At 37.4% G+C, this 25,794-nt stretch overlaps 1 protein-coding gene across 1 annotated transcript in view; it reads right to left on the bottom strand.

Annotated features, from left to right (window-relative positions):
• The window catches only part of DOCK3 (dedicator of cytokinesis 3), a 460,033-nt gene that overhangs the window by 266,631 nt on the left and 167,608 nt on the right, over window positions 1–25,794 (bottom strand). The window contains exon 5 of the mRNA XM_058559633.1: window positions 11,446–11,542. Within this exon, the coding sequence (XP_058415616.1) occupies window positions 11,446–11,542 (97 nt within the window). The remainder of the gene's footprint in view (window positions 1–11,445; window positions 11,543–25,794) is intronic.

The raw sequence follows: 25,794 nt of genomic DNA, 5'->3' as shown, positions 1-25,794 counted from the left end.
AGAAATAAATGAAATAGAGACTTAAAAAACAACAGAAAAAAATCAGTGAAATTAAGAGCTGGGTCTTTGAAATGATAAACAAAATTCACAAACCTTTAGCTAGACTCGCCAAGAAAAGCAGAGACAACTATCAAATGAAATCAGAAATGAAAGAGGAGAAATTACAGGGGACACCTCAGAAATACAAAAGATTATAAGAGAATACTAGGAAAAGCTATACACTAACAAATTGGATAATCTAGAAGAAATGGATAAATTCTTAGAATCATACAACCTTCCAAAACTGAATCAAGAAGAAATAGAGAATTTGAATAGACCAATCACCAGTACGGAGATCAGAACAGTAATCAAAAACTTCCCAAAAAATAAAATTCCAGGACTAGACGGCTGCCCTGGAGAATTCTACCAAACATTCAAAGAAGACTTAATACCTATCCTTCCCAAACTCTTACAAAAAAATTGAAGAGGAGGGGAAGCTTCCTAACTCATTCTACGAACTCAACATTACCCTGATACCGAAACAAGGACAACAACAAAAAAAGAAAATTAGAGGCCAATATCACTGATGAATATTGATGCAAAAATCCTCAACAAAATACTAGCAAATCAAATACAACAACACGTTAAAAAGATAATACAGGGGGCCAGCCCCGTGGCCAAGTGGTTAAAGTTCCATGCACTCTGCTTCTGCGGCCCAGGTTCGCAGGTTCAGACCCCAGGCACAGACCTACTCGAATCATCAGCCATGCTGTGGAGGCATCCCACATACAAAATAGAGGAAGACTGGTACGGATGTTAGCTCAGGGATAATCTTTCTCAAGCGAAAAAAGAGGAAGACTGCCAATGGATGTTAGCTCAGGGAGAATCTTCCTCACCACAAAAAAGTAAAAAAAAAAGGTCATACACCATATCAAGTGGGATTTATTCCAAAGATGCAGGGATGGTTTAACATCCACAAATCAATCAGTGTGATACATCACATTAACAAAATGAAGAATAAAAATCACATGAACATCTCAATAGATGTAGAGAAAGCATTTGACAAGATACAGAATCTGCTTATGATAAAAACTCTGTATAAAATGGGTACAGGTGGAAAGTATCTCAATATAATAAAGGCCATATATGACAAATCCACAGCTAATATCATTCTCAATGGAGAAAAACTGAAAGCTATCCCTCTAAGAACAGGAACCAGACAAGGATGCCCACTCGCACCACTCCTACTTAACATAGTGTTGGAAGTCCTAGCCAGAGCAATCAGGCAAGAAAAAGAAATAAAAGGGATCCAAATTAGAAAGGAAGAAGTGAAATTGTCACTATTTGCAGATGACATGATTTTATATATAGATAACTCTAAAGAATCCACCAAAAAACTTGCAGAAACAAAAGATAAATACAGTAAAGTTGCAGGATACAAAATCAACATACAAAAATCAGTTGCTTTTCTATACACTAACAACGAAGAAGAAGAAAGAGAAATTAAGAACACAATCCCATTTATAATTGCAACAAAAAAAACAAAATACCTAGGAGTAAACTTAACCAAAGAGGCGAAAGACCTGAACACTGAAAACTATAAAACATTGTTGAAAGAAACTGAAGAAGACACAAAGAAAGGAAAGATATTCCACATTCTTGGACTGGAAGAATTGACACAGTTAAAATGTCCATACCTTCTAAAGCAATCTACAGATTCAATGCAATCCGTATCAAAGTTTAAACAACATTTTTCACAGAAGTAGAATGAAGAATCCTAAAATTTATATGAAACAACAAAAGACACCAAATAGCCAAAGGCATCCATAGAAAAAAGAACAAAGCTGGAGGTTATCACACTCCCTGATTTCAAAATATACTGCAAAGCTATAGGAATCAAAACAGCATGGTATTGGCACAAAAACACACACACAGATCAAGAGAACAGAATCGAGAGCCCAGAAATAAACCCACACATCTATGGACAGCTAATTTTCAACAAGGGAGCCAAAAACATACAATGGAAAAAGGAAAGTCTCTTCAACAAATGATGCTGGGAAAACTGGTCAGCCACAAGGAAAAAAATGAAAGTAGACCGTTATCTTACACCATACACAAAAGTTAACTCAAAATGGATTAAAGACTTGAACATAAGACCTGAAACCATGAAAATTCTAGAAGAAAACATAGGCAGTACACTCTTCGACATAGGTCTTAAGAGCATATTTTCAAGTACCATGTCTGACTGGGCAAGGGAAACAACAGAAAAAATAAACAAATGGGACTACATCAAACTAAAAAGCTTCTGCACAGCAAAGGAAACCATCAACAAAACGAAAAGACAATCTAACAATTGGGAGAAGATATTCGCAAACCATATATCTGATAAGGGGTTAATATCCAAAATATATAAAGAATTCATATATCTCAACAACAAAAAAACTAACAACCCAATTAAAAAATGATCTGGGGGCTGGCCTGGTGGCGTAGTGCTTAAGTTCGTGTGCTCCACCTCGGTGGCCTGGGGTTCATGGGTTCGCATCCTGGCGCGGACCGACAATGGTTCATCAAGCCATGCTGTCGTGGTGTCCAACATACAAAATAGAGGAAGATGGGCACAGATGTTAGCTCAGGGCCAATCTTCCTCAGCAAAAAGAGGAAGATGGGCAACAGATGTTAGCTCAGGGCCAATCTTCCGCACCAAAAAGAAAAAAAAATTACCTGAACATTTTTGGGCAAAAGATCTGAATAGACTTTTTTCAAAGGAGATATACAGATGGCCAAAAGGCACATGAAAAGATGTTCAACATCACTGATTATCAGGGAAATGCAAATCAAAACTACAATGAGATATCACCTCACACCAGTCAGAATGGCTATAATTAACAACAAAGGAAATAACAAGCGCTCGAGATGACGTGGAGAAAAGGGAACTCGCATACACTGCTGGTGGGAGTGAAAACTGGTGCAGCCACTATGGAAAAAAGCACGGAGATTCCTCAAAAAATTAAGAATAGAACTACCATATGATCCAGCTATTCCACTGCTGGGTATTTATGCAAAGAATATGAAAACATGAATGCATAAAGATACATGCACCCCTATGTTCACTGCAGCATTATTCACAATAGCCAAGATTTAGAAGCAACCTAAGTGCCCATAAGGGACAAATGGATAAAGAAGATGTGGTATATACACCATGGAATACTACTCAGCCATAAAAAAGGATGAAATCTGGCCATTTGTGACAACATGGATTGACCTTGAGGGTATTATGCTATGTGAAATAAGTCAGAGGGAGAAAGTCAAATACTGTATGATCTCACTCATTAGTGAGAAGATGAAAACAAACAAACACATAGAGACAGAGATTGGATTGGTGGTTACCAGAGGGGAGGTGGGGAGAGAGGAAGGCAAAGGGAGCCATCAGGCACATGTGTATGGTGATGGATTGTAAATAGTTTTGGGTGATGAACAAGATGTAATCTACATAGAAATGGAAATATAATGATGTACATCTGAAATTTATATAATGTTATAAACCAATGCTACCACAATAAAAAATTAATTAATTTTTAAAAATAGTGGGAATCAATCATTTAATGAGAAAATTCACTATTCCTTCAGTGACGTATAAATCAACTAGGTTTGTGTTTGGCGGCATTTAACAAATCTGATAAAAGGATTTAACTAAATAGAGGATTATTTTTTCACATAAGAAAAAGTTCAGAAGTAAATAAATCTAGGGCTTTTACAGTGATTCTATAATATCAGCAATATCTTAGATAGTTTCCATCTTTGTGCTCTACAACCCTTGGAAGGTGATTTTTAACTTCATAATCGTCACCTCTCATAATAAGACGGCAGCTCCACCACATACCAATGTAGTAAAGTCATTTGTTACAAGAAAAACAATGGCTTTTCCAGAAACTCCTTGTAGAAACTTCTGCTTATAGCTCATGGCCAGGAATGCATCACACAGCCTCCTCTACTTTCACGGGATTCTGGAAAGATGGATACTTCAGCTGTACACACTGCCAACCTAAACACTTTGGAGCTCTTTTAACAAGGAAGAAGAGGAGTCTGGATACTAGACAGCCACAAGGATGTCTGCTAAAACATTCTTTTAGATTTTAAACCTAGCTAAAATAAAATACTTTAGTGTATTTTATTAGTGTAAAATACACTATTTTATTAGTGTATTAGTGTTTTTATTTTATTATTAGTGTATTAGTGTTTATTTTATAGTGTATTAGTGTAAAATACACTAAAATACACTTTAGTGTATTTTTTTCCCAACTGAGGATAACTTTAAGTAGTTATCAGTTGGGAAAAAAACAGCCTTAAATCATTAAAATACTGATTTATAGAATATATTTTGAGAGAAAACCCTTTAAAACTATCACTTTGCTATGTACAAAATATATCTTAAAACGCAGCAAGAAAAAAGGCTTGCCCTTCTAAAGATTAAAAATTTAGGCGAGGGTGAAACAGGAGGCTAGGATGTATTTGCAAAAATGTAGGACTAACACAGGTGGAAAACTCGCTTAAGCAACAGACTACTACAATATTAAATCCCACTAAATAACAACAAAAATGAAATAAGTACTAAGCATTTTAATCACGCACTTAAAATGTGCCAGGCACTGTTTCAAGCTTTTTATATCTTAAACAACATGATAATCCTAGGAGGTAGATACCATAATTATCTCCCAGGAGGAAACCAAGAGGCATAAAATCATGCAGCTAGCAAGCTGTGGCATCAGAATTTGAACTCAGAAAGTCTCTTTCCAGAGCCCATGCACTTAGCCCCTACATGATGTCTCTCTGTTGAATTCTTCTTATATGCACCCTAAATATATGATGATGTAAGCACATATGTTCTCAATGTTTGGCAAATCAATATTCTTGGGACGATCATAAAAATGAATTTTATATCTTCTGTTCTTTAGGTAGGGCCCCAATATGACATGCCGCCTTCCATTTACAAATTTAATCTTCCAAAGATTAAAAAGACACTATACAGCAGAATTTAGAGAACTGTGCCTTATTTCCAGTAAAATCTAGAAATTGTTCATTTCTTAGGGATTCCTGAAAAAATTTTAAAAAAACCTCTTATAGCAATACAAAGTAGAACTGTTGTAAAGCATATCATCTTCAGCAACTATGTGCTCGTAGAAATGTGTTTAATATGTTCCTATAACATGAAAACATGGCTGCACTAAGATATATTCCATCACAAAGGAAAAATAAAGGATTCATAATAGAGATCCACTTAAATAAACGTGAGTTTTTAATGGGAAAGCAAAAATTCTAATACTGTGTCACCCTAAAATAGTACAAATGACTGAAAGAATTTAGCTATAATTATAAAATGCCTCAGTTATACACTTGAGGGAAAATTCATGGTCCAAAATTAACACAAGTACACATACCTTTACTATTTAGTTTATAGTGTCATATTAAAGACACTATAATTGAATGTTAAACTCTCTCATGGAAAATGCAAACAACTACATAGTTTTTTATGAAGATTTCTTAGTTGTTGGAAAATTCTATTTTTCTCATTGCTGTGATAACTCTAAAAATGAAGAATAAGGATAATTCTTGGTAACAAATTAACTTTCTAGCCTTATTAATAATTGGCCTCAATTGTTATCTTAGCAAAAAGAGAAAGATACCTTCTGTATGTGATTTCTAATGTGCTTTTGGTTAAAAAAAACAAGTACTTGTAGCATAAATATCTAAAATTTGACAATCTTTTTTTTGACAGGAATGAGTAATGATATCATCATTTTCCACATATGATGGTTCTCAGACAATCTTTTTCACATCAAAATAGGATTACTGGATGGGGAGATTATGGTTTTAACTGCCTCAGAATGATGGGGGTTTTTCTACCCTGGCTCAAGTATACATACACTCTTCTCCAAATAACCCATTATAGAAATGAAGTCCACTGCATTGAGACTATTTATTTCTCTCTATAAAGAAGCTTCTTACATGATGAAACTACTATCATTCTGAATATCACCTATATCAGACAATAGACATCAATTATGTGTACCTGGAGAACATATAGTTCATATCAAAAACAGGATAATGCAATTAACACTGATTGTTTGAAGCTTTATATGCAACTTTATTTAATCTCTAATAATACTCTGAAATAGTTTTTTGTGCTAGAAATGGGTATTATAAAGCTAAGACCTAATAACAAGCCCAACATAGAAGGTAAAAGACTCAGATTCAAGCCCAGATCCAATGCCCTTTCTCTACTAATATATACTTGCTGATGCTGTGATAAAAGCTAAACATAGCAAATTAAGTAGTATAATCTCTTACCTTAAGCTCTTGTATACACATCTTATTCACTTAACACTGGTAGTATTATTTCATAATATCATTTATTTTTTTAATGAAAGCTTTATTTTTTTTCTAACAATTAAAATAATACATATTCACAATTCAAAATTTTGAAAGTAGAAAAATAAGAAAAAGAAGACATCTAATATCTTAGCCCCTCAATTAATTTCCATTATTACTTTGGTGCATTTTCTTAATTTTTCTTCCAAATATGTTTTCAGAATACAGGTAAAATTATGCTTTATATATGATTTGTGTACTAATTTTCACTTTATTATATAACATACTATTTAAATTTTTCTAATGGCTCTTCAGATGTAAGCACTAACTCATCTATGTCTTAATTGGACCACAGCTGGCACATTAAAGAAGTAAATTTATTTTTGCTATTGCAAATAATGCTTCAATGGAAATATTCAGGAAATAGAGATTCACTCGACTTCCATATTTAACATTATCTTAAAACAAATTCCCAGAATTAGAATGTCTAGGGTCTGAAGAATTTTAAGGCTCTTCCTAAACTATTTTTCAAGTGTGCTAACCAAACTTGATATCTAGCGGCAAAGTATGGAGGTATTCGTTTCCACAGAAATTCAACGGCAGAGGGTGATTCCACTTTCTCACCTGCTAATTTGAAGGAGAATTTATTATTTCATTGATTTAATTTACATCTCTTTGATCATTAGTAAGACTGAATATTTCCCTAATGTAATGTTTTACGAATGGCTTGTTTGTATCCTTTGCTGATTATCTATTGGTGTCTTTACCGGTTTTCTTATTGATTTTTATGCAATCTATATACAGAAAGGTATTTATCTTTATAGTCCTAGATGCTGAGACTTGTTTCTCATAGTTTACTGTTTGTCTTTTATTTATATTATCTTCCTTTTGTTTTCAAAATCAGATAAATTAGACTTTAGAAGTTGTTAACCTAGATTCATTCTGGCTCTCAAGTATCCTCTTTCTCAGAGGACAGCCAGGTAATTAACTGCCTCTTAGTAAAGTCAGATTAAGAAAAAAACTATAAGGTTTGAAATTAAGTAGGGAAAACAAAGGGAGAATATTTAGCTCTCTGACTGATTTTAATAATATAACAGATTTCTATTCTCTTCCAGTAGAAAGTCATTTGGAGAAGATTTGTATTCATTTGTTTTGAATTTAATTGGCTACACGTCTGACTTCCTACATGCATAACAGAATAAGAACAATCATTTGACATTTGCCACATTAATAATAGGTTAAAAAGAATTAACCAGAAACAGTGTGATTTGTTAAAATGGCAAAAACAACATTCTATTCATCAAAAGATAAATTTCAAAATTATAATGGCAATTTCAAACGCTGAGTATAAAATATAAAAATTATTGTTTGCAGTAGTCCTCTTTCCAATATAGCCTCCCATTTTCAAGTTTTTCTGTATCTCTGGAAAAACGGTAGGCAAGTATATAAGCCCCAAAAGCACACCTCAATTTTTCAAAATTTAAATGTTCTAAACTAATGCACCAAATAGCAGCTCTAAATTATCCAGAATATTTTTGAGTAAGATCAGGTACTATAAAAGAAGACATCATATTTGCACGATTTTAACTTTTAGGTACAATATATTTATCTTCACGAATGCATATCAAGTTACCAAAACATTTTAATGTCAAGCTTGGGTGAGTCTAATGATTCTTAACAAACGACTTCATTACTTCTTCATGTTTAATATATTAAAGTGGGGTGAAGGCATAATTCCACTATTTCACAAACAGATTTGGCAAAAGAAGAAAAATGCATTAGAACTTTACACACAAACAATTTGCACGGTTGCTGTGGCAGAAATTGCTAGCGATCTCTTGCTAGAGTTAGAGTATTCATTCCTCACTTTTCTATAGTCATAGAAGTCCTGATTTTTGGCTAGTATATGGCCATCTGGAATAAAGATCAATTCTCAGCCTCTCTTTTAGCTAGAGGTTACCCTGTGATTGAGTTACAACCAACAATAAAGTAGGCAGAAAATGTTTTGTGCAACTTCTAAGAGGTGTCCTTAAAAGGAAAGAGCATGCCCTTTTTCTTTCTTTTCCTCCTTCCTACAGCTGGAGTGTAGACGTGCTATCAAGAGCCAGCCATCTTGGGGGGACCACCCTGGTGGCATAGGGGTTAAGTTCACATGCTCCGCTTCAGAGGCCCAGGGTTCGCGGGTTCCGATCCCAGGCGCACACCAAGGCACCACTTATCAAGCCATGCTATGGCAGCGTCCCACATAGAGGAAGATGGGCATAGATATTAGCCCAGGGGTCAATCTTCCTCAGCAAAAAGAGGAGGACTGGCAACAGATGTTAGCTCAGGGCTAATATTCCTCACCAAAAATAAAAAAGAGCTAGCCATTTTGGGCTAACAAAGCCCTCTCTTATATTAATCATAAGTGCTGCTGAGTTACTTAATTTTTCAAAATTGTTTTCTTGATGGAGAGTAAAGAAAATTTAAGGAGATTACGAGAAAGTACATCTGTAAAATGAGTATAGTTTCTATTTCATATAGTTATTATGATTTAAGAGTAATATCAACTTAAGAAGTTGTTTATTAAGTATCAGTGATTGGACTCAACTTCACACCAAAAAAGTGCTACCATTTATATTTTAAATCCAAATGTTAGAAAATGTGTATCTTCCTGTAATCTAAGTTCAGATTACTTCTTCCTTGCATACAGAAATGAGTAACATTAATCTTCTAAAAAGTTGCTAAACACTCTTCTCTACGGATTTAACTTATTCTGGTTTTTAGAAATTCTTTTCCTTTATGGTCTAAACTGTTAAGTATATTCTTATTATGTCATTTATTTTCTTAAATTTAAACAATACATTTTGTTTAACCTAATATATGCAAAACATCATTTCAACAAATAAGAAATATAAAAAAATACACTAACGAAATATTTTCCATTCATTTCTTTGTACTAAGTGTTGGAACTCAAGCAGGTATTTTATACTTAAAACATCTCTCACTTCAGATGCTAAATTTTCATAATAAATATTTGATCTGTATTTAGATTTCATAAAGTTTACAGTTGGAAAACATACATTAAGATACTCAAGTTGTTCCAAACATACTTAAAAGTTTTTCCCAAAATTGAATTCAGTACTAAAAAACCGCTTCTCCTTTCATTTTCACATTCACAGTGACAAAAGCGGTTCATTTCTTTTAGTATAATTTATTTGACCTTATAGTAATCAGTTATCTGATTCTGTAGTTATCAGTGTAAAGACTACATCTATCCAAGTTTAGTTAATCACTCTTATGTTAAATCAGTAGTATTAACATCAAATCCAAACAGGTATTCCATAAATTGAGAAGTAATTATAAATTAATCAATATCGAAAATTCTTCTTCAAATGTGTGTTACAGTGTCTAAAGTCAATTCAAATAACATTGTCAATTATACTTGAAATTTTCTATATATTAATTCATGTTAAAAATTTGTAAAATCATTATTACTGATTTGTATTAGAAAAAGTTTTAGTTTTCACAAAAATTCTTGTGCCTATCTATCTAGGTCACAAATAAGTTGTTTCTTTCCTTGGAGTTTCAGATTTAGCTTGTTCATAGAGAGTGCAATTTCAGGGAGAAAATGTAAAGCACACCAACATTTTTTGTCATTTCAGCAGGACAAGGATGGAAAATAGGGTTCTGTCCACATAGTGTACCAGAGAGGGGCACTGCCTCATTAACATCGGGGTAGGGGGTGTGGAAGTCAGATTTCTGCCCATAGGCTCAGCTGGGGAGAACACCACCTTATTACTGCAGGGGCAGTGGAAGTCAAGAGCTCCAACCACAGGTTCCTCTGTGGAGGGATGCTTCTTCCTTACTTCAGAGCACAGAAGAAAGTCAGATTTTGCCCACACAACCCTACAGCGTAAGGGAACCACCTTGTTAATGCTGGGTAGTTACAAAAGCCAGAGTCCCATCCAGAGGCTCTGCTAAGGAGAGGTGCCACCTTGTAACTGCTGGTGGGGTGGAAGTCAGAATCCTCCCTACAGGCTCCAGTGAGGAGAGGCATTGCTGCATTATTGTGGAGGGGAGGGGTAGAAGTCAGAGGTCGGCCCACAGGCTCCAACGGAGAGGGATACCTCCTTGTTACTGCAGGTGGGGGAAAGGGTGTGTGTATAAGAAAGAGCTCTGGCCACCAATTCCACTGCTGCAATGCCTGTTGGAGTGGGAGGGAGTGCAGCTTTTATTGTGATGTTCTCCTCGAGAACAGGCAGGCTAAGTTAAAAGGTTTCTGTCTTGTTGGGTCATCCTTTGGCTAGAGAGAACAAGCTTTCCTTGGTGCTTTTTTTTTTGTCTGCACCCATTAGCATTTCCAAATTGTGGGCTTCTCTGGAGCCCAGGCCAGGACATATGGGAGGCAAGAAAAAAACAACAATCAGGGAATTCACTCAATCCTTGAGTCTTAAGGCCCCTAGTCAGCCCACCTTCTTTTCCCTAATTTTCAGTTTTCACGGGTTTTGTCCATGATTTTTGTTTTGATTACTAGGAGGAGTAAAATAGAATGTATTTACTCCGCCTTGTTCAGAATCCAAACCCCGTCACCTATTTTTAGTCTAGATTTTTTGTGTCCTATCACTCTGTAAGTTTCAAAGGATATGGACTGGTTTTTTATTAATCTTTCTATTAATTGTTGGCCTAGCAAAAAGTGTCATATATGACATATCCTTTAAGCTTAGTAGCTGTAAGAAACTGTTGATACAACTTCATGGCCTTTACCACTAGGTTCACAATGTAACTCTCCAGTGTGTTCATTTGTTCAGTAAACACCTGTTTTATGAAAGCTTCTGGGGATACAGCAATGAGTAAGACAGCTAAAATCTCTGATTTTATGGAACTTACATTCTACTGACTGCGATAGGATAGAGGAACTGCAGGCATACGAAGAATGTGTTCTCTTCAAGTTGGACAAACCTCAGTCTAGTATGTTTCAGTTAATATTAGAAACATACACTTGAAAAACTACAAATATTCAGAAATATAAAATTTTGCAATTGGCATAGGTAACATAATTTTTTTCACTTGGTACAATGGAACTTTAACGCTCTAGTAAATTAGTTATCAACTACTTACCACATAAAGTTGTTTCCACAGACTGGCCCATTCTTGTAGAGTTGCTGTAACCTCAGTCACAATAGAATCTTCCAGTGGAACCACAGTTTCATACTGCCTAGAACCAGAGCCACAAAAAACAGCCATATTATCTTTGATAAAACACCAGAATACTATCTACAGCCCTTTTCAATCTGAGTAACCCAAATCTTAAATTCATGCAAATACAAAGAGAGGTACATCTAATTGACTGAAGTCTCTTTTGCAGTAAAACACTGCAATAGCATCATTGAAATGAATTAATGTAAAACATTTCAGTTTTGTTATATAAATCTTCAATTTTACTTTTAGAAATACTGTCTTTAAGAGGCGGTGGCTCCAGATTGCAGCTTAGGAAGATCCTGAACTCACTTCCTCCTACTTATCAAATCTACAGCTATATATAGAACAATTTCCTCTGAAAAGGACCTGAAAACTAGTTGAACAGCTCCTCCACAATGAAGAATAAGAGGGTCACATCGAGACTGGCAGGAGAGGCAGAGATACAGTCTTGCCAAAAACCCCACCCCTCCAGCGCAGCGACCCATAATTGGAAGAGATCTCACAAGTACAGAGCTTCTCCCTGAGTAGCAAGAAGTTCCAACTCCACATCAGGGACTCCAACTCTTAAGACTTGCACCAGAGAGATGAAACCTCAAAAACACCTGGCTTTAAAAACCAACAGAGTTTACATCCAAGACCTAAAGGACTGTAGGAAACTAAGATTCCACCCTTAAAGGGCTCATGCACGGACCCACTCGCACTGTGACCTAGCAGAAAAGCAGCAGTTTGACAAGCGCCTAGACCATAGGTGAAGGAGATTCATTTGCTAATCCTAATGTGTCTGCCAGAGGGGCAGGGGTGTATTGGAACTCTCTCCAAGGACAAAAGTGCTGGTGGGTGCCATTCTTGTGTTCTCCCTCTACCCTGCTAATGCAGGCAGGCTTGCTCCACCCCTGCACTCTGCCACAGCCTGCTAAAGCCAGTGAGCTTGCCCCACCCCTGAACTCCCCCCACAGCCCCACCAAAGCTGAGAGGTAGGTGCACCCCAGCCTAGTGCTCCCCTGTGGTCCTGCCTCAGCCAGACACCTTAAAGGCCTGGCTCTGGCAGCCAGCGGGGCTTGTGTTTCTGAGCTCCACAAGACTAAAATAATCAAAGAGACAGTTCTTGGCAAGCTACGACCCCGAGGGTACTACACAGACAGCAAACTAAAACACACCCCCAGTCTTCCCGTGATCACTCCTTCAAGACTGGGAGAGGTAGCTGTTCCACCTAACACATAAAAACAAACACAGAGAGTCAAGAAAACAAAGGAATATGTTCCAAATGAAAGAACAAGATAAAACCCAAGAAAAAACCCTAATGAAACAGAGATAAGTAATTTACCTGACAAAGAGTTCAAAGTAATGGTCATAAAGATCCTCATCAATCTTGAGAGAATGAATGAACACAGAGAGAACGTCAACAAAGAGTTGGAAAACATAAGAAAGTACCAAACAGATGTCACAGAGCTAAAGAATAAGTGAACTGAAAAATACACTAGAGGGAATCAACAGCAGATCAGGTGAAGCAGAAGAAAGGATCAGTGATGTGGAAGACAGGGCAGTGCAACTCACCCAAACAGCAGGAGGAAAAAAAAAATTTTTTTTAAGTGAAGAGATCTTAAAGGACCTCTAGGATAACATCAAGCAGAACAATGTTCACATTATAGGGGTCCCAGAGGAGAAGAGAGAGAGAGGGACAGTAAACTTATTTGAAGAAACAATGGCTGAAAACTTCCCTAACCTGAGAAAGGAAACAGACACACAGGTCCCTGAAGCTGAGAGAATTCGAAAAAAGACGAACCCAAAAAGATTCACACCAAGACACATTATAATTAAAATATCAAAAGTTAAAGAGAGAATCTTAAAAGCAGTAAGAGAAAAATAACTTGTTACATCTGAGGCAACTCCCATATGACTATTAGCAGATTTTTCAGCAGATACCAAAGAGAGTGGCATGATATAGTCAAAGTGCTGTAAGCAAAAAATTTCCAACCAAGAATACTCTACCCAGCAAGGGTAGCATTCAGAATTCAAGGAAAGATAAAGACTTTTCTAGACAAGCAAAACCTAAAGTAGTTCACCACCACTAAATTGACCTTACAAGAAAAGTAAAAGGGACTTCTTTAAGCTAAAAAGAAAGGACACTAATTAGCAACAAGAAAACATATAAAAGTAAAAATCGCACTGGTAAAGGTAAACATTTCATAAAGGTCATGGACTAATCACTTATAAAGCTGGTATAGAGACTGACGTCAGCATGATGGCAGAGTGAGCTTCCCCTATTGAACTCCCCCCTTCTAAGACACAACAAAAAGGACATTCATATTCCAAGAGAAGCTATTCACACAACACAGGGGACATCTGAGGCACCCAGGCAGCTGTACACCCGAGGACTGAGGTGCTGGAATCCCCAGAGTAAGTGGAAGGAGGTAAGAGGAGCTCTCTTCCTTCCCCAAGGACTGCAACCCAGAGACTGAGACAATACAGCTCTCAGAGGAGGGGGAGGGGCGGCTCACTCCGTGAAAAACGGTGCTCTCCAAGACCCCTCACAGCCCGTGGGGATCCCCCTATGGAGGGAGCCAAACTGTTGCGAGGGTAGTTTCAACAAGCTAGCCCCTCAGGAAAGCAGAGAGCAGGAGCGAGGCGAGAAACCTCTGAGATCGCGGAGGCGCAAGTAAGCGCCCCTCCCCCACCCGGCCTGCCCAACCGGCGCTTCAGCACAGTGGCACTTCACCTCAGCCGAGTCCCCAGAGGCAGCAGCACTGCAGGTGCTGGACTCCAAAGTGCCTGGACTCCACCAGCAGGGGCAGCGTGACTGCGCCCCACCCCCACAGGGAGCGGCCTCCAGGTGCCCAGGCCCGACCAGCAGCAGGACAAGCCTGTGCCCCCGCACCAGAGGCAGCAGCACTGCAGGCCCCACCACACCACAGCCCCAGCTGCTCCAGCAGGACCAAGCCATGGTCCCAGCTTCCCTGGCTCCACTGTGCCATGGCCCCAGCTCCTTCGGCTGGACGACCCCCACCCCAGCTCCAGCTGTTTCAGCTTGGCCTGTGCTCAGGCTCCAGCTGACTTCGCATCAGCAACTTCAGCCCACCACACTCCAGTCCCAGCTTCTCTGACCCAGCACGCTCCAGTTCCAGCTTCTTTGGCCCAGTGGCACTCCACCTCTTCCTTCTTCGGCCCAGAGCACTCCAGTTCCAGCTTCTTTGCCCCAGCAGCGCTCCAGCTCCTGCTTCTTTGGCCCAGCAGCACTTCAGCTACAGCTGCTTCAACCCACCCGCACCCGAGTCCCAGCTGCTTCGGCCTAGCTGCGCTCCAGTCCCAGCTATTCCCACGCTTACCCCACAGCAGCCTCCACCCAGCCACACCTCAGATCAGCCAAGGGCCGATGAGAGTGCTCGCGGATTGAGGCGGGCCAGAATACACAGACCTTGACCCCCCACCTAGCAGCCGCAAGTGGAAACTGCGATCATGTATTTTCACTATGAGGAAAAGTAAGCCAACACCGACAGGCACTATGCAAAAATATATTACATCTCCAGGCCAAAAGGAAAATGACAAGCACCCAGAAGTCAACCTGGAAAGCATAGAAATGGATAACCATAATGACAGAGAATTCAAAATAGCCATCATAAAAAAGCTTAATGAAATACAAGAAAACACAGACAATGCAATGAAATCATGAGTTTCTTCACAAAAGAGATTGAAACTATAAAAAAAAACAATCAGAAATCTTAGAGATGAAAAATACAATAGAGGAGATAACGACGAATCTGGAAGTCTTAAGCATCAGAGCTGACAATATGGAGGAAAGAATTAGCAATATTGAGGACAGCAATGCAGAAACGCTCCAGATGGAGGAGGAAAGAGTAGTACGACTAAAAAGAAATGAAGAAACTCTCCAAGAAATATCCGACTCAATTAGGAAATCCAACATAAGGATTATAGGTATTCCAGAGGGAGAAGAGAGGGGAAAAGGAGCAGAGAACTTGTTCAAAGAAATAATAGCTGAGAACTTCCCAAAACTGGGGAAGGAGCTGGAAATACTAGTGAATGAAATAAATAGATCTCCTAAATATATCAACATGAAAAGACCCTCTCCAAGGCATATAGTAGTAAAGCTGGCTATTAAGGGCAGCTAGACAAAAAAAAATGACATACAAAAGGATTTCCTATCAGGCTCTCAGCCGATTTCTTGACAGACACTTTATAAGCTAGGAGAGAGTGGAACGATATATTCAAAATTCTGAAAGACAAAAACTTTCAGCCAAGAATACTCCATCCAGCAAAAATATCCTTCAGATATGATGGAGAAATAATAACTATCCCAGATAAACAAAAGCTAAGGGAGTTTCTTGCCACAAGACCCCCACTACAAGAAGTGCTCCAGAAGGCCCTCAACCCTGAGGAAAAAAAGAGAAAGGGGATTCAAAGTTTTGAACAAGGAGGAAAACAGGTCGACAAAACCAGAAAAATTGCAGTCCTCTATCAAAATAGATTAGCAAACACTTAATTATAAAACCAAAGATCAAGGGAAGGTAAGCACAAAGCATAAATATAACCTCACCATGTTAAACACGAACTCACAACACAAGAAGGAATAAGATCTGACAACAATAACTTAGAAGGGGAAGAGGAAAGGGATTGAAACGACTTAGTGTAAGGGAATAAGAGGCCATCAAAAAATGGACTATTACATCCACGAGATTTTTTATACAAATCTCATGGTAACCACTAACCAAATAATCAGAACAGAATCACACACAATAAAGAAAGAGAAAATTAAAAGGACCCCCATACAGAACTACCAAACTGAATTGGTAGTCCAAAACACATGGGACGAGAAACAAAAGAAATGCAAAAGAACCAGAAAAAGAGTGATAAAATAACAACCACAAGCCCCCATGTATCAATAATTACCCTAATTGTAAACAGACTGAACTCTCCAATCAAAAGACACAGATTGGTGGGATGGATTAAAAAACAAGACGCAACAATATGCTGCCTCCAGGAAACACATCTCAGCTCTAAAGACAAACACAGGCTCAGGGTGAAAGGATGGAAGACAATACTCCAAGCTAATGGCAAACAAAAGAAAGCAGGTGTTGCCATACTTATATCAGACAAAGTTGACTTCAAGATAAAACAGGTAATGAGAGACAAAGAGGGGCAATATATAATGATAAAAAGGACACTCCACCAAGAAGACATATCACTTTAAATATATATGCACCCAATACAGGAGCACCAAGGTACATAAAGCAACTATTAACAAACCTAAAAGGAGATATTAACTACAACACAATAATAGTAGGGGATCTTAACACCCCACTCTCATCAATGGACAGATCCATCCAGACAGAAAATCAATAAGGAAATAATGGACTTAAAAGAAAAACTTGATGAGATGGACTTAACAGATATATATATAAAGCATTCCATCCAAACGTAGCAGATTACATATTCTTCTCAAGTGTGCATGGAACATTCTCAAGAATAGACCACATATTGGGAAATTTATATAAACAAGGTATGTTTATATAAATTTAAGAAGACTGAAATCATAACAAGCATCTTTTCTGATCATAATGCCATGAAGCTAGAAATCAACTGCGAGGAAAAAAACAGGAAAGTGCCAAAGCTGTGGAGACTCAACAACATGCTACTGAACAACCAATGGATCATTGATGAAATTAAAGGAGAAATCAAATCATATCTGGAGACCAATGAAAATGAAAATATACCGTACCAACTCATATGGGATGCAGGAAAAGTGGTCCTGAGAGGGAAACTCATAGCAATGCAGGCCCACCTTAACAAACAAGAAAACGCCCAAACAAGCAACCTCAAACTATGCCTAATGGAATTAGAAAAAGAAGAAAAAAGTCTAAAGTCAGCACAAGGAGGGAAATAATAAAAATCAGAGAAGAAAAAAATGAAACAAATAAAAAAAAACAGTAGAAAGGATCAATGAAACAAAGAGCTGGTTCTTTGAGAAGATAAACAAAACTGACAAACCCTTAGCCAGACTCACCAAGAAAAACAGACAGAAGGCTCAAATAAATAAAACTAGAACTGAAAAAGGAGAAATTACAACAGATACCACAGAAATACAAAAGATTGTAAGAGAATACTATGAAAAACTATATGCCAACAAATTGGACAATCTAGAAGAAATGGATAAATTCTTAAACTCATACAACCTCCCAAAACTAAATCAAGAAGAAATAGAGAACCTGAATAGACCAATCACAAGCAAAGAGATTGAAACAGTAATCAAAAACCTCCCAGAAAATAAAAGTCCAGGAGCAGATGACTTCTCTGGAGAATTTTACGAAACATTCAAAGAAGACTTAATACCTATCATTCTCAAACTATTTCAAAAATAGAAGAAAATGGAACACTTCCCAACACATTCTACGAGGTCACCATCACCCTGATACCAAAGCCAGGCAAAGACAATACTAAGAAGGAAAACTACAGATCAATATCCCTAATGAACATAGATGCAAAAATCCTCAACAAAATATTGGCAAACTGAATACAGCAATACATTAAAAAGATCATATGCCATGATCAAGTGGGATTTATACCAGGAACACAGGAATGCTTCAACATCCGCAAATCAATCAATGTGATACACCACATTAACAAAACGAGGAACAAAAACCATATGATCATCTCAATAGATGCAGAGAAGGCTTTTGACAAGAGCCAACATCCATTTATGATAAAAACTCTCAATAAAATGGGTATAGAGAGAAAATAAATGAAATAGAGACTAAAAAGACAATTAAAAAGATCAATGAAACTAAGAGCTGTTTCTTTGAAAAGATAAAATTGACAAACTTTTAGCTGGACTGACTAAAAAAAAAAAAAAGAGAAAGTGCTCAAATAAATAAAATCAGAAATGAAAGCAGAGAAGTCACAACTGATACCAAAGAAATACAAAGGACCGTAAGAGATTACTATTAACAATTATATGCCAACAAAGTGGACAACCTAGAAGAAATGGATAAACTCCTAGGAACATACCATCTTCTAAGACTGAATCATGAAGAAACAGAAAATCTGAACAATTCAGACTGATTACTAGTAAGGAGACCGAGTCAGTAATCACAAACCTCCCAACAAACAAAAGTCCAGGATCAGACAGCTTCATTGGTAAATTCTACCAAACGTTCAAAGAAGATTTAATACCTATCATTTTCAAAGTCTTCCAAAAAACTGAAGAGGAGGGAATGCTCCCAAACTCATTTTACAAGGCCAGCACTACCCTGATACCAAAACCAGACAAGGACACCACCAAAAAAGAAAATTACAAGCCAGTGTCCCTGATGAACACAGATGCAAAACTCCTCAACAAAATATTAACAATCTGAATGTAACAGCACATTAAAATCATATACCATGATCAAGTGGGATTTATTCCAAGGATGCGAGGATGATTCAACATTTGCAAATTAATCAACACGATACACATTAACAAAATGAAAGATAAAAATCATATGATCACCTCAATGGATGCAGAAAAAGCATTTGATAATATTCAATATCCATTTATGATAAAAACTCTCAACAAAGTGGGTATAGAGGGAACATAGCTCAACATAATAAAGGCCATATATGACAAGCCCACAGCTAACATCTTACTCAACAGTGAAAAACTGAAAGCTTTTCTTCTAAGATCAGGGACAAGACAAGAATGCCCACTCTCATCACTTTTATTCAACATAATATTGGAAATCCTAGCCAGAGCAATTAGGCAAGAAAAAGATATAAATGGCATCCAAATTGGAAAGAAGCAAAACCGTCACTATTTACAATACTTAATTCTTTATTGGATCCTGGACCACAACCCCCCACACACAAAAAACAAACAAAAACAGCTATAAAGGACACTGCTGGGAAAATTAGGGACATTTGAATATGGACTATATATTTTACAGTACTGTTGTTTCAAAGTTAAATTTCCTGAGTGTAATAATTATATTGTGATTATGTTGGAGAATATGCTTTTTCTTAGGAGATATATACTGAAATATTTAGCAGTGAAGTATTAGGATGCCTAAAACTTACTCTCATGTATAAGAGCAGGGCTGGGTGGAGAACATGAGTACAATACAGAAAAATATTGGTAACTGGTGAATCTAAGGGAAAGGATATGGATGTTATTTACATTATTCTAGTAATTTATCTGTAGATTTGAAAATTTTCAAAATAAAAAAATTTAGATTAAAAGAGTCAGATGAATTTTTTAAAGGATTACCTAGTAGAATTATTCCAAAATCAAGTATGTTGCCATCTGCCATTCAGTTATGGTTATGAGGGCTATAATTTGAGTCTTTTACACTGTATTCTACTTCTTCTTCTTTCATTCTCCCTCAAATCTCTTATGAGGCTTTCATTCCCATCATTCTACCCAAACTGCTCTTAACAAGATCTTCAATCTTACTCAACTTCAACAACACAAGACATATTTGATTAGTCCATCCTCTAAATATTTTCTTTGCTTCGTCTCCAAGACACTGCTGTTTCATTTCTCCACCTACCTCACTAACCACAACTTTTCAGATTCTTTTGACTTATTCTCCACTCCTATCCTTAAACACTACAGTTCCCCAGTATTCTGTCTTCACCTCACTTCTTTCTCCACCTACAATAACCCTTTTACTGTTATCAAGCCCCATAGTTTTAAGTACCATCTGAAAGCTGATGACTTCCAAATTTAAGTCTCTAGCCCCATACTCTCCCCAGAACTCCACATTCATATAGCCCACTGCCTACCTGACACCTCCATTTGAATATCTAAGAGTCATTTCAAATTTAACATGTCCAAAATTGAATTCTTTGATTTTCTCCCCAAATCATATCCTTCCCAAACTTTCACATCTCAGTGAATAGCAACTAAAATTTTACAGTTATTAAGACCAAAATCCCTAGAGTCATCTTCAATTCCTCTTTTGTCTACTCTATATGCTATCAGCAAATCGTGTCAGCTCTAACTTCAAAATATATATGGCAACTTATCACTTATCACTCCAGTGAACACCTGAGTCCATGCTACCATGTCATCTTCCATGGACTACTGTAATCTTCTACCACATCTCCCTACTTCTGCCCTTGCCCCACTAACAGTTCTAGTCTCAACAAAGCAGCCCAGAATAACTCTTTTAAAATTAAATAAGAATACGTTCCTTCTCTTTCCAAAGACCTTTAGTGGCTTCCTGGTTCACTCAATAAAAACTAACACCCCTGACATGGCCTACGAGGCCCTACAATATTCATTCTTTTGCTGCCACTCTGGGTCTCCTTTTATTGCCCTCACCTCTACATACTGCACTATAGTCAAATTGTCTGCCTTTCTATTCCTGAACAAGACAGGCCCACTCTGCATGTAAAGGAATAAAACAGAGTTGAGATAAAACTCATGAGTTAATAGTATTTAAGGGCGTGAAAGAGGAATAAGAGTATGAAAAGAATACAAAGTGAGGCCAAAGAGGAAGATACAAAAAAGAGATGTATCATCAAAGCAGTATTTGTAACAGTGGAAAAAAAGGAAGGAGGAGAATTAACTTATAATAGGGAACAGAGTAAAAATACCATGCGTAAAAAAAAAAAGGACATTAACCCATTATAGTGGTTATTTCTGTATGAGAGTATTATGAGTGCTTTTATTTCTTCTTCAAATGTCCCTTGTGTTTTCAGAGGTTTAAGCTTTATGAGGACTGGTCTATTTCAATTTTGCCCATACTCCTATGGTTTGGTCCTTGCTCCCAGGGCATGGCCCTTACTTATAGAGTGTGGTCCTTTAGGCGTCTCAACAGAAAGCTTAAAATATTTAACCAAGGCCCCTATAACATGGCAGTTCCTGAAGTCTAATATTTTTCTCATCAGTATTAGGTGGCTGGTGAAGTCAACTCAGCTTTTTAGCCTGCTAGCTATACTCTTCCACTAAGATTCTTCGAGCCTTGCAAAGCCCAAAAGAAGCTAGGAGTCAAACACATAGGGGAATTTGTATGCAAATTAAGATCCTAATCTCTGGATTTTGCCTCTTAATTTCCAGCCTCCCTGAGAGTTCCAAATTCCAACTTAACGGTTCCTCAGCCCTAAAAGACTACCACTTTCTGTTCAGGATCTGTTCCACCACATCACAATAAACTGAAAAATTCTCTGTGAGAAACAAGCCCGAAGTAAACATGAACTCTCCTTGTGTGCATCCCTTCCTTCAAGGATCACAGCCCCGGAGCCGGCCCTGTGGCTTAGCGTTTAAGTGCGCACGCTCCGCTACTGGTGGCCCGGGTTCAGATCCCAGGCGCGTACCAATGCACTGCTTGTCTGGCCATGCTGAGGCGGCGTCCCACATACAGCAACTAGAAGGATGTGCAACTATGACATACAACTAGTGGGGCTTTGGGGAGAAAAAGGGAAAAAAAGGAGGATGATTGGCAATAGATGTTAGCTCAGGGCTGGTCTTCCTCAGCAAAAAGAGGAGGATTGGCATGGGTGTTAGCTCAGGGCTGATCTTCCTCACACACACACACACACACACAAAAAAAAAGGATCACAGCCCCTCCAGGTCCTGCCTACATTGATTGCTCTTCAGCACCTGCAGACAATTTTTTAAAATATTTTATTCAGATTTTAGAAATGTTATTCTGGACCATCAATCTGCAGGAGGTTTATGTACTGAATTAATTCCAGGTAGCTTTTTAAGATTTACATCCTAAAGACTCTATTTCTCAGCTTCCAACAATATATGGCTGCTCTGTGTAATTCTTTACAGCCATACCTCCTCTGCTTTCCTGAAACAAAATGAATCCAGGTAAGGATTCTTCTTCTAGCAAAGTGTTCCCCAGTTTCCTTTACAACTGTTATAAATACAGCACATGGCTCCTGGATTTAAGATGAGTCTCTTATTATCAAGAAGTGTATTAACTGGCTGGCATGTTCTGAGGCACTCTATTTCTGGATCCCTGGACACTCTATCTCCTTTTCTCACCTCACCCGCATGCAGCTTCTGTCCAATTTCAGCTCGCAACAGCCCCATTACTGACCAAAGTGTTATAAATCTCAAGGGTATTATTTTTGCATTTCGAGGTGGGCCATTCACATTCAGAAAATGTATTTTATTAGCACTTTCTGAAATATATGCTTTCCTGATCCCAATCTAGATACCCCCTTTTCCCTTTCCCATACAACTTCTATCTAGTCTTGATGCTTTTAGCAGTCCTTACTTATAAACTTAAGGTGGTAGGTTACTTGTTGCAAAGGTTCACTAACACAGGATTTTCAAGTTTTCTTTCTCTATATCTTTGTGTCTTTGATGTTTTCTAAAAGGAGAAGGGGAAGAATACGAAGTATGTTGGTCACGCATTCATCTCCGAATCTTCTTCTCAGTTATATTCTTACTACGCCTCAATAACAAATTTTAACTTGGAAAGCATATCACTCATTTACTAATAACTCTCATCGCCAAATCTGCCCCTTCTAGGAAATGACTGAGGCTGGGAATTGCAAATTTCGTTTCACAAGCTCCTTTGTCAGCTCAGGGCATTAGAAAGATACTGGGCAAAGGGAGGTAAAAAGTGTTTCTCTCTGTTCCTGTAAACGATTCCCCACCAAAGAAAATTGATTCCAGCCTCTAGTTGCTTTTGGCATTCCCAGAAACAGGCTCACTGCCCTCGTTCATACATACTAGCAGCAGCCATGTGATGTTCCCTCCTCAGATGTTTGAGTTCCAGTGTCCCAAGACCCATCTTCCAAGTTCCTGGGTTCTGGCATTCCCAACCTATTATCTTTTGTATCCCCAGTCATTAGAGTGTAGACTGCTTTCTGCAGTTATTATTCTGGTTTATATCAGTATTTTCTCTTTTTTCCTTTCACTCTTCAAATATGTGTAAAGAATTTCCTATTTTAAATTCTACCTTGTAAAGTGATTCATAAGTTTCTCTCTCTCCACACATCATAATCAAAATGTCCAGAATTAAAGATAAAGAGAGAATCCTAAAAGCCACAAGAGAATGTCAAGTTACATACAAAGGAAACCCCATAAGGCTATCAGCTGACTTCTCAGCAGAAACCTTACAGGCTAGAAGAGAATGGCACAACATATTTGAAGTGCTAAAAGGAAAAAACTTACAGCCAAGAATACTCTATCCAGCAAGGTTATCATTCAAAATGGAAGGAGAGATCAAAAATTTCCCAGACAAGAAAAAATTAAAGGAGTTTGTCACCAAGAAACCAGTGCTACAAGAAAGGTTAAAGGGACTGATTTAAGGGGAAAAGAGAAGACCACAAATAGGAAAAATTATCTATTTCCATGATAAGAACGTAACGGATACAAATGCACAAAAAAGAGGTTAGATATGATATCAAAAACATAAAAGGAGGGAGGAGGGGAGTTAAAGAGTACAGCTTTCAGACAGAGGTCAAACTAAAGTGACCATCAGTTCTGTATAGAAGAAGAAAGGAACAGAGAAGGACTACGAAAACACTGAGAAAAAAAAAAAAAGTTAAAAAATGGCAGTAAGTACATACTTATCAATAGCTACTTTAAACGTCAATGGACTAAATGTTCCAATTAAAAGGCACAGGGTGGCTGACTGGATAAAAAAACAAGACCCATATATATGCTGCATACAAGAGACACACTTCAGACCTAAAGACACTCACAAACTGAAAGTGAAGGGATGGAAAAAGATACTCCATGCAAATGGCAATGAAAAGAAAGCTGGGGTAGCAGTACTCATATGAGACAAAATAGACTTTAAAATAAAAACTGTAAAAAGAGACAAAGAAGGGCATTACATAATGATCAAGGGAACAATCCAACAAGAGGATATAACACTTGTAAATATCTACGCACCCAGTGTAGGTGCACCTAAATATATAAAGCAATTATTAACAGACATAAAAACAGAAATAGACAGTAACACAATAATAGTAGGGGACTTTAACACTCCACTTACACCAACAGATAGATCATCCAAACAGAAGATCAATAAGGAAACATTGGCCTTAAACGATGTGGAGAGAAGGGAACTCTCATACACTGCTGGTGGGAGTGCAAACTGGTGCAGCCACTATGGAAAACAGTATGGAGATTCCTCAAAAAATCAAGGATAGAACTACCATATGATCCAGCTATTCCACTGCTGGCTATTTATCCAAAGAACTTGAAAACACCAATTTGTAAAGGAACATGCACCCCTGAGTTCATTGCAGCGTTATTCACAATAGCCAAGACTTGGAAGCAATCTAAGTGCCCATCAAGGGACGAATGGATAAAGAAGATGTGGTATATATACACAATGGAATACTACTCAGCCATAAGAAACGATGAAATCCAGACATTTGTGACAACATGGATGGACATTGAGGATATAATGCAAAGTGAAATAAGTCAGAGGGAGAAAGTCAAATACCGTATGATTTCCTTCATTAAGTAGTAGATAATAACAACAATAAACAAACACATAGGGACAGAAATTGGATTGGTGGTTACCAGAGGGGAAGGGGGGAGGGAGGTGGGTGAAAGGGATAATTCGGTACATGTGTGTGGTGATGGGTTGTAATTAGTATTTTGGTGGTGAACATGATGTAATCTATGCAGAAATAGAAGTACAATGATGTACACCTGAAATCTTTACAATGTTATAAACCAATGTTACTGCAATAAACAAAAAATTAAAAAAAAAAAGTTTCTCTCTCTCCGACTAAATGCTAACTTACCACAGAAGGTTACTCTGATGCTTACTCAACCTCTGGTCAAAAACATTATTTCTAGTACCAAAAGCTATCATGGTTATACAGTACCTTAAATGTTATATTTTATAATGATAAATTTTGAAAAATAAAATCACAATTTTATAATACATATTTATAACTTTTAAAATAGGACATGACAGTAAAGAATGTTTAAAAAAATCACTCACGATACAAACGTGCAAAAACAACAAATGTTAACATTTTGATATATTTACATTCTGTTTCTCAAACTTGGGATAAAACTATGTGTCCATTTTGTACAGTCTTTTTATCCCTAAGGTATGCCTTCAATGTTTTTTGAATCTCTACTTGCAAAAAGAAAATACAAGTTTCCCTCACTTGGACATATAGAAACAAAATGACAGATTTATCACTAACTCCTATCCTATCAAGGACTATTCTCAAAATAGTACATCATTAAAAAAACATAGTGCATGTTTAATTGTTTTTATAAAATCCACACTCAGGTTACCTTTCCAGTATATAAGAAAACAGATTCAAGTTGTCAGTATTTTA

The sequence above is a fragment of the Diceros bicornis genome, chromosome 2 (assembly GCF_020826845.1).
Source record: "Diceros bicornis minor isolate mBicDic1 chromosome 2, mDicBic1.mat.cur, whole genome shotgun sequence".
In the NCBI taxonomy this organism is placed as follows: domain Eukaryota; kingdom Metazoa; phylum Chordata; class Mammalia; order Perissodactyla; family Rhinocerotidae; genus Diceros; species Diceros bicornis.
Note: the sequence above shows the minus strand (reverse complement) of the source record. Positions and strands in the feature narration are given on the sequence as shown.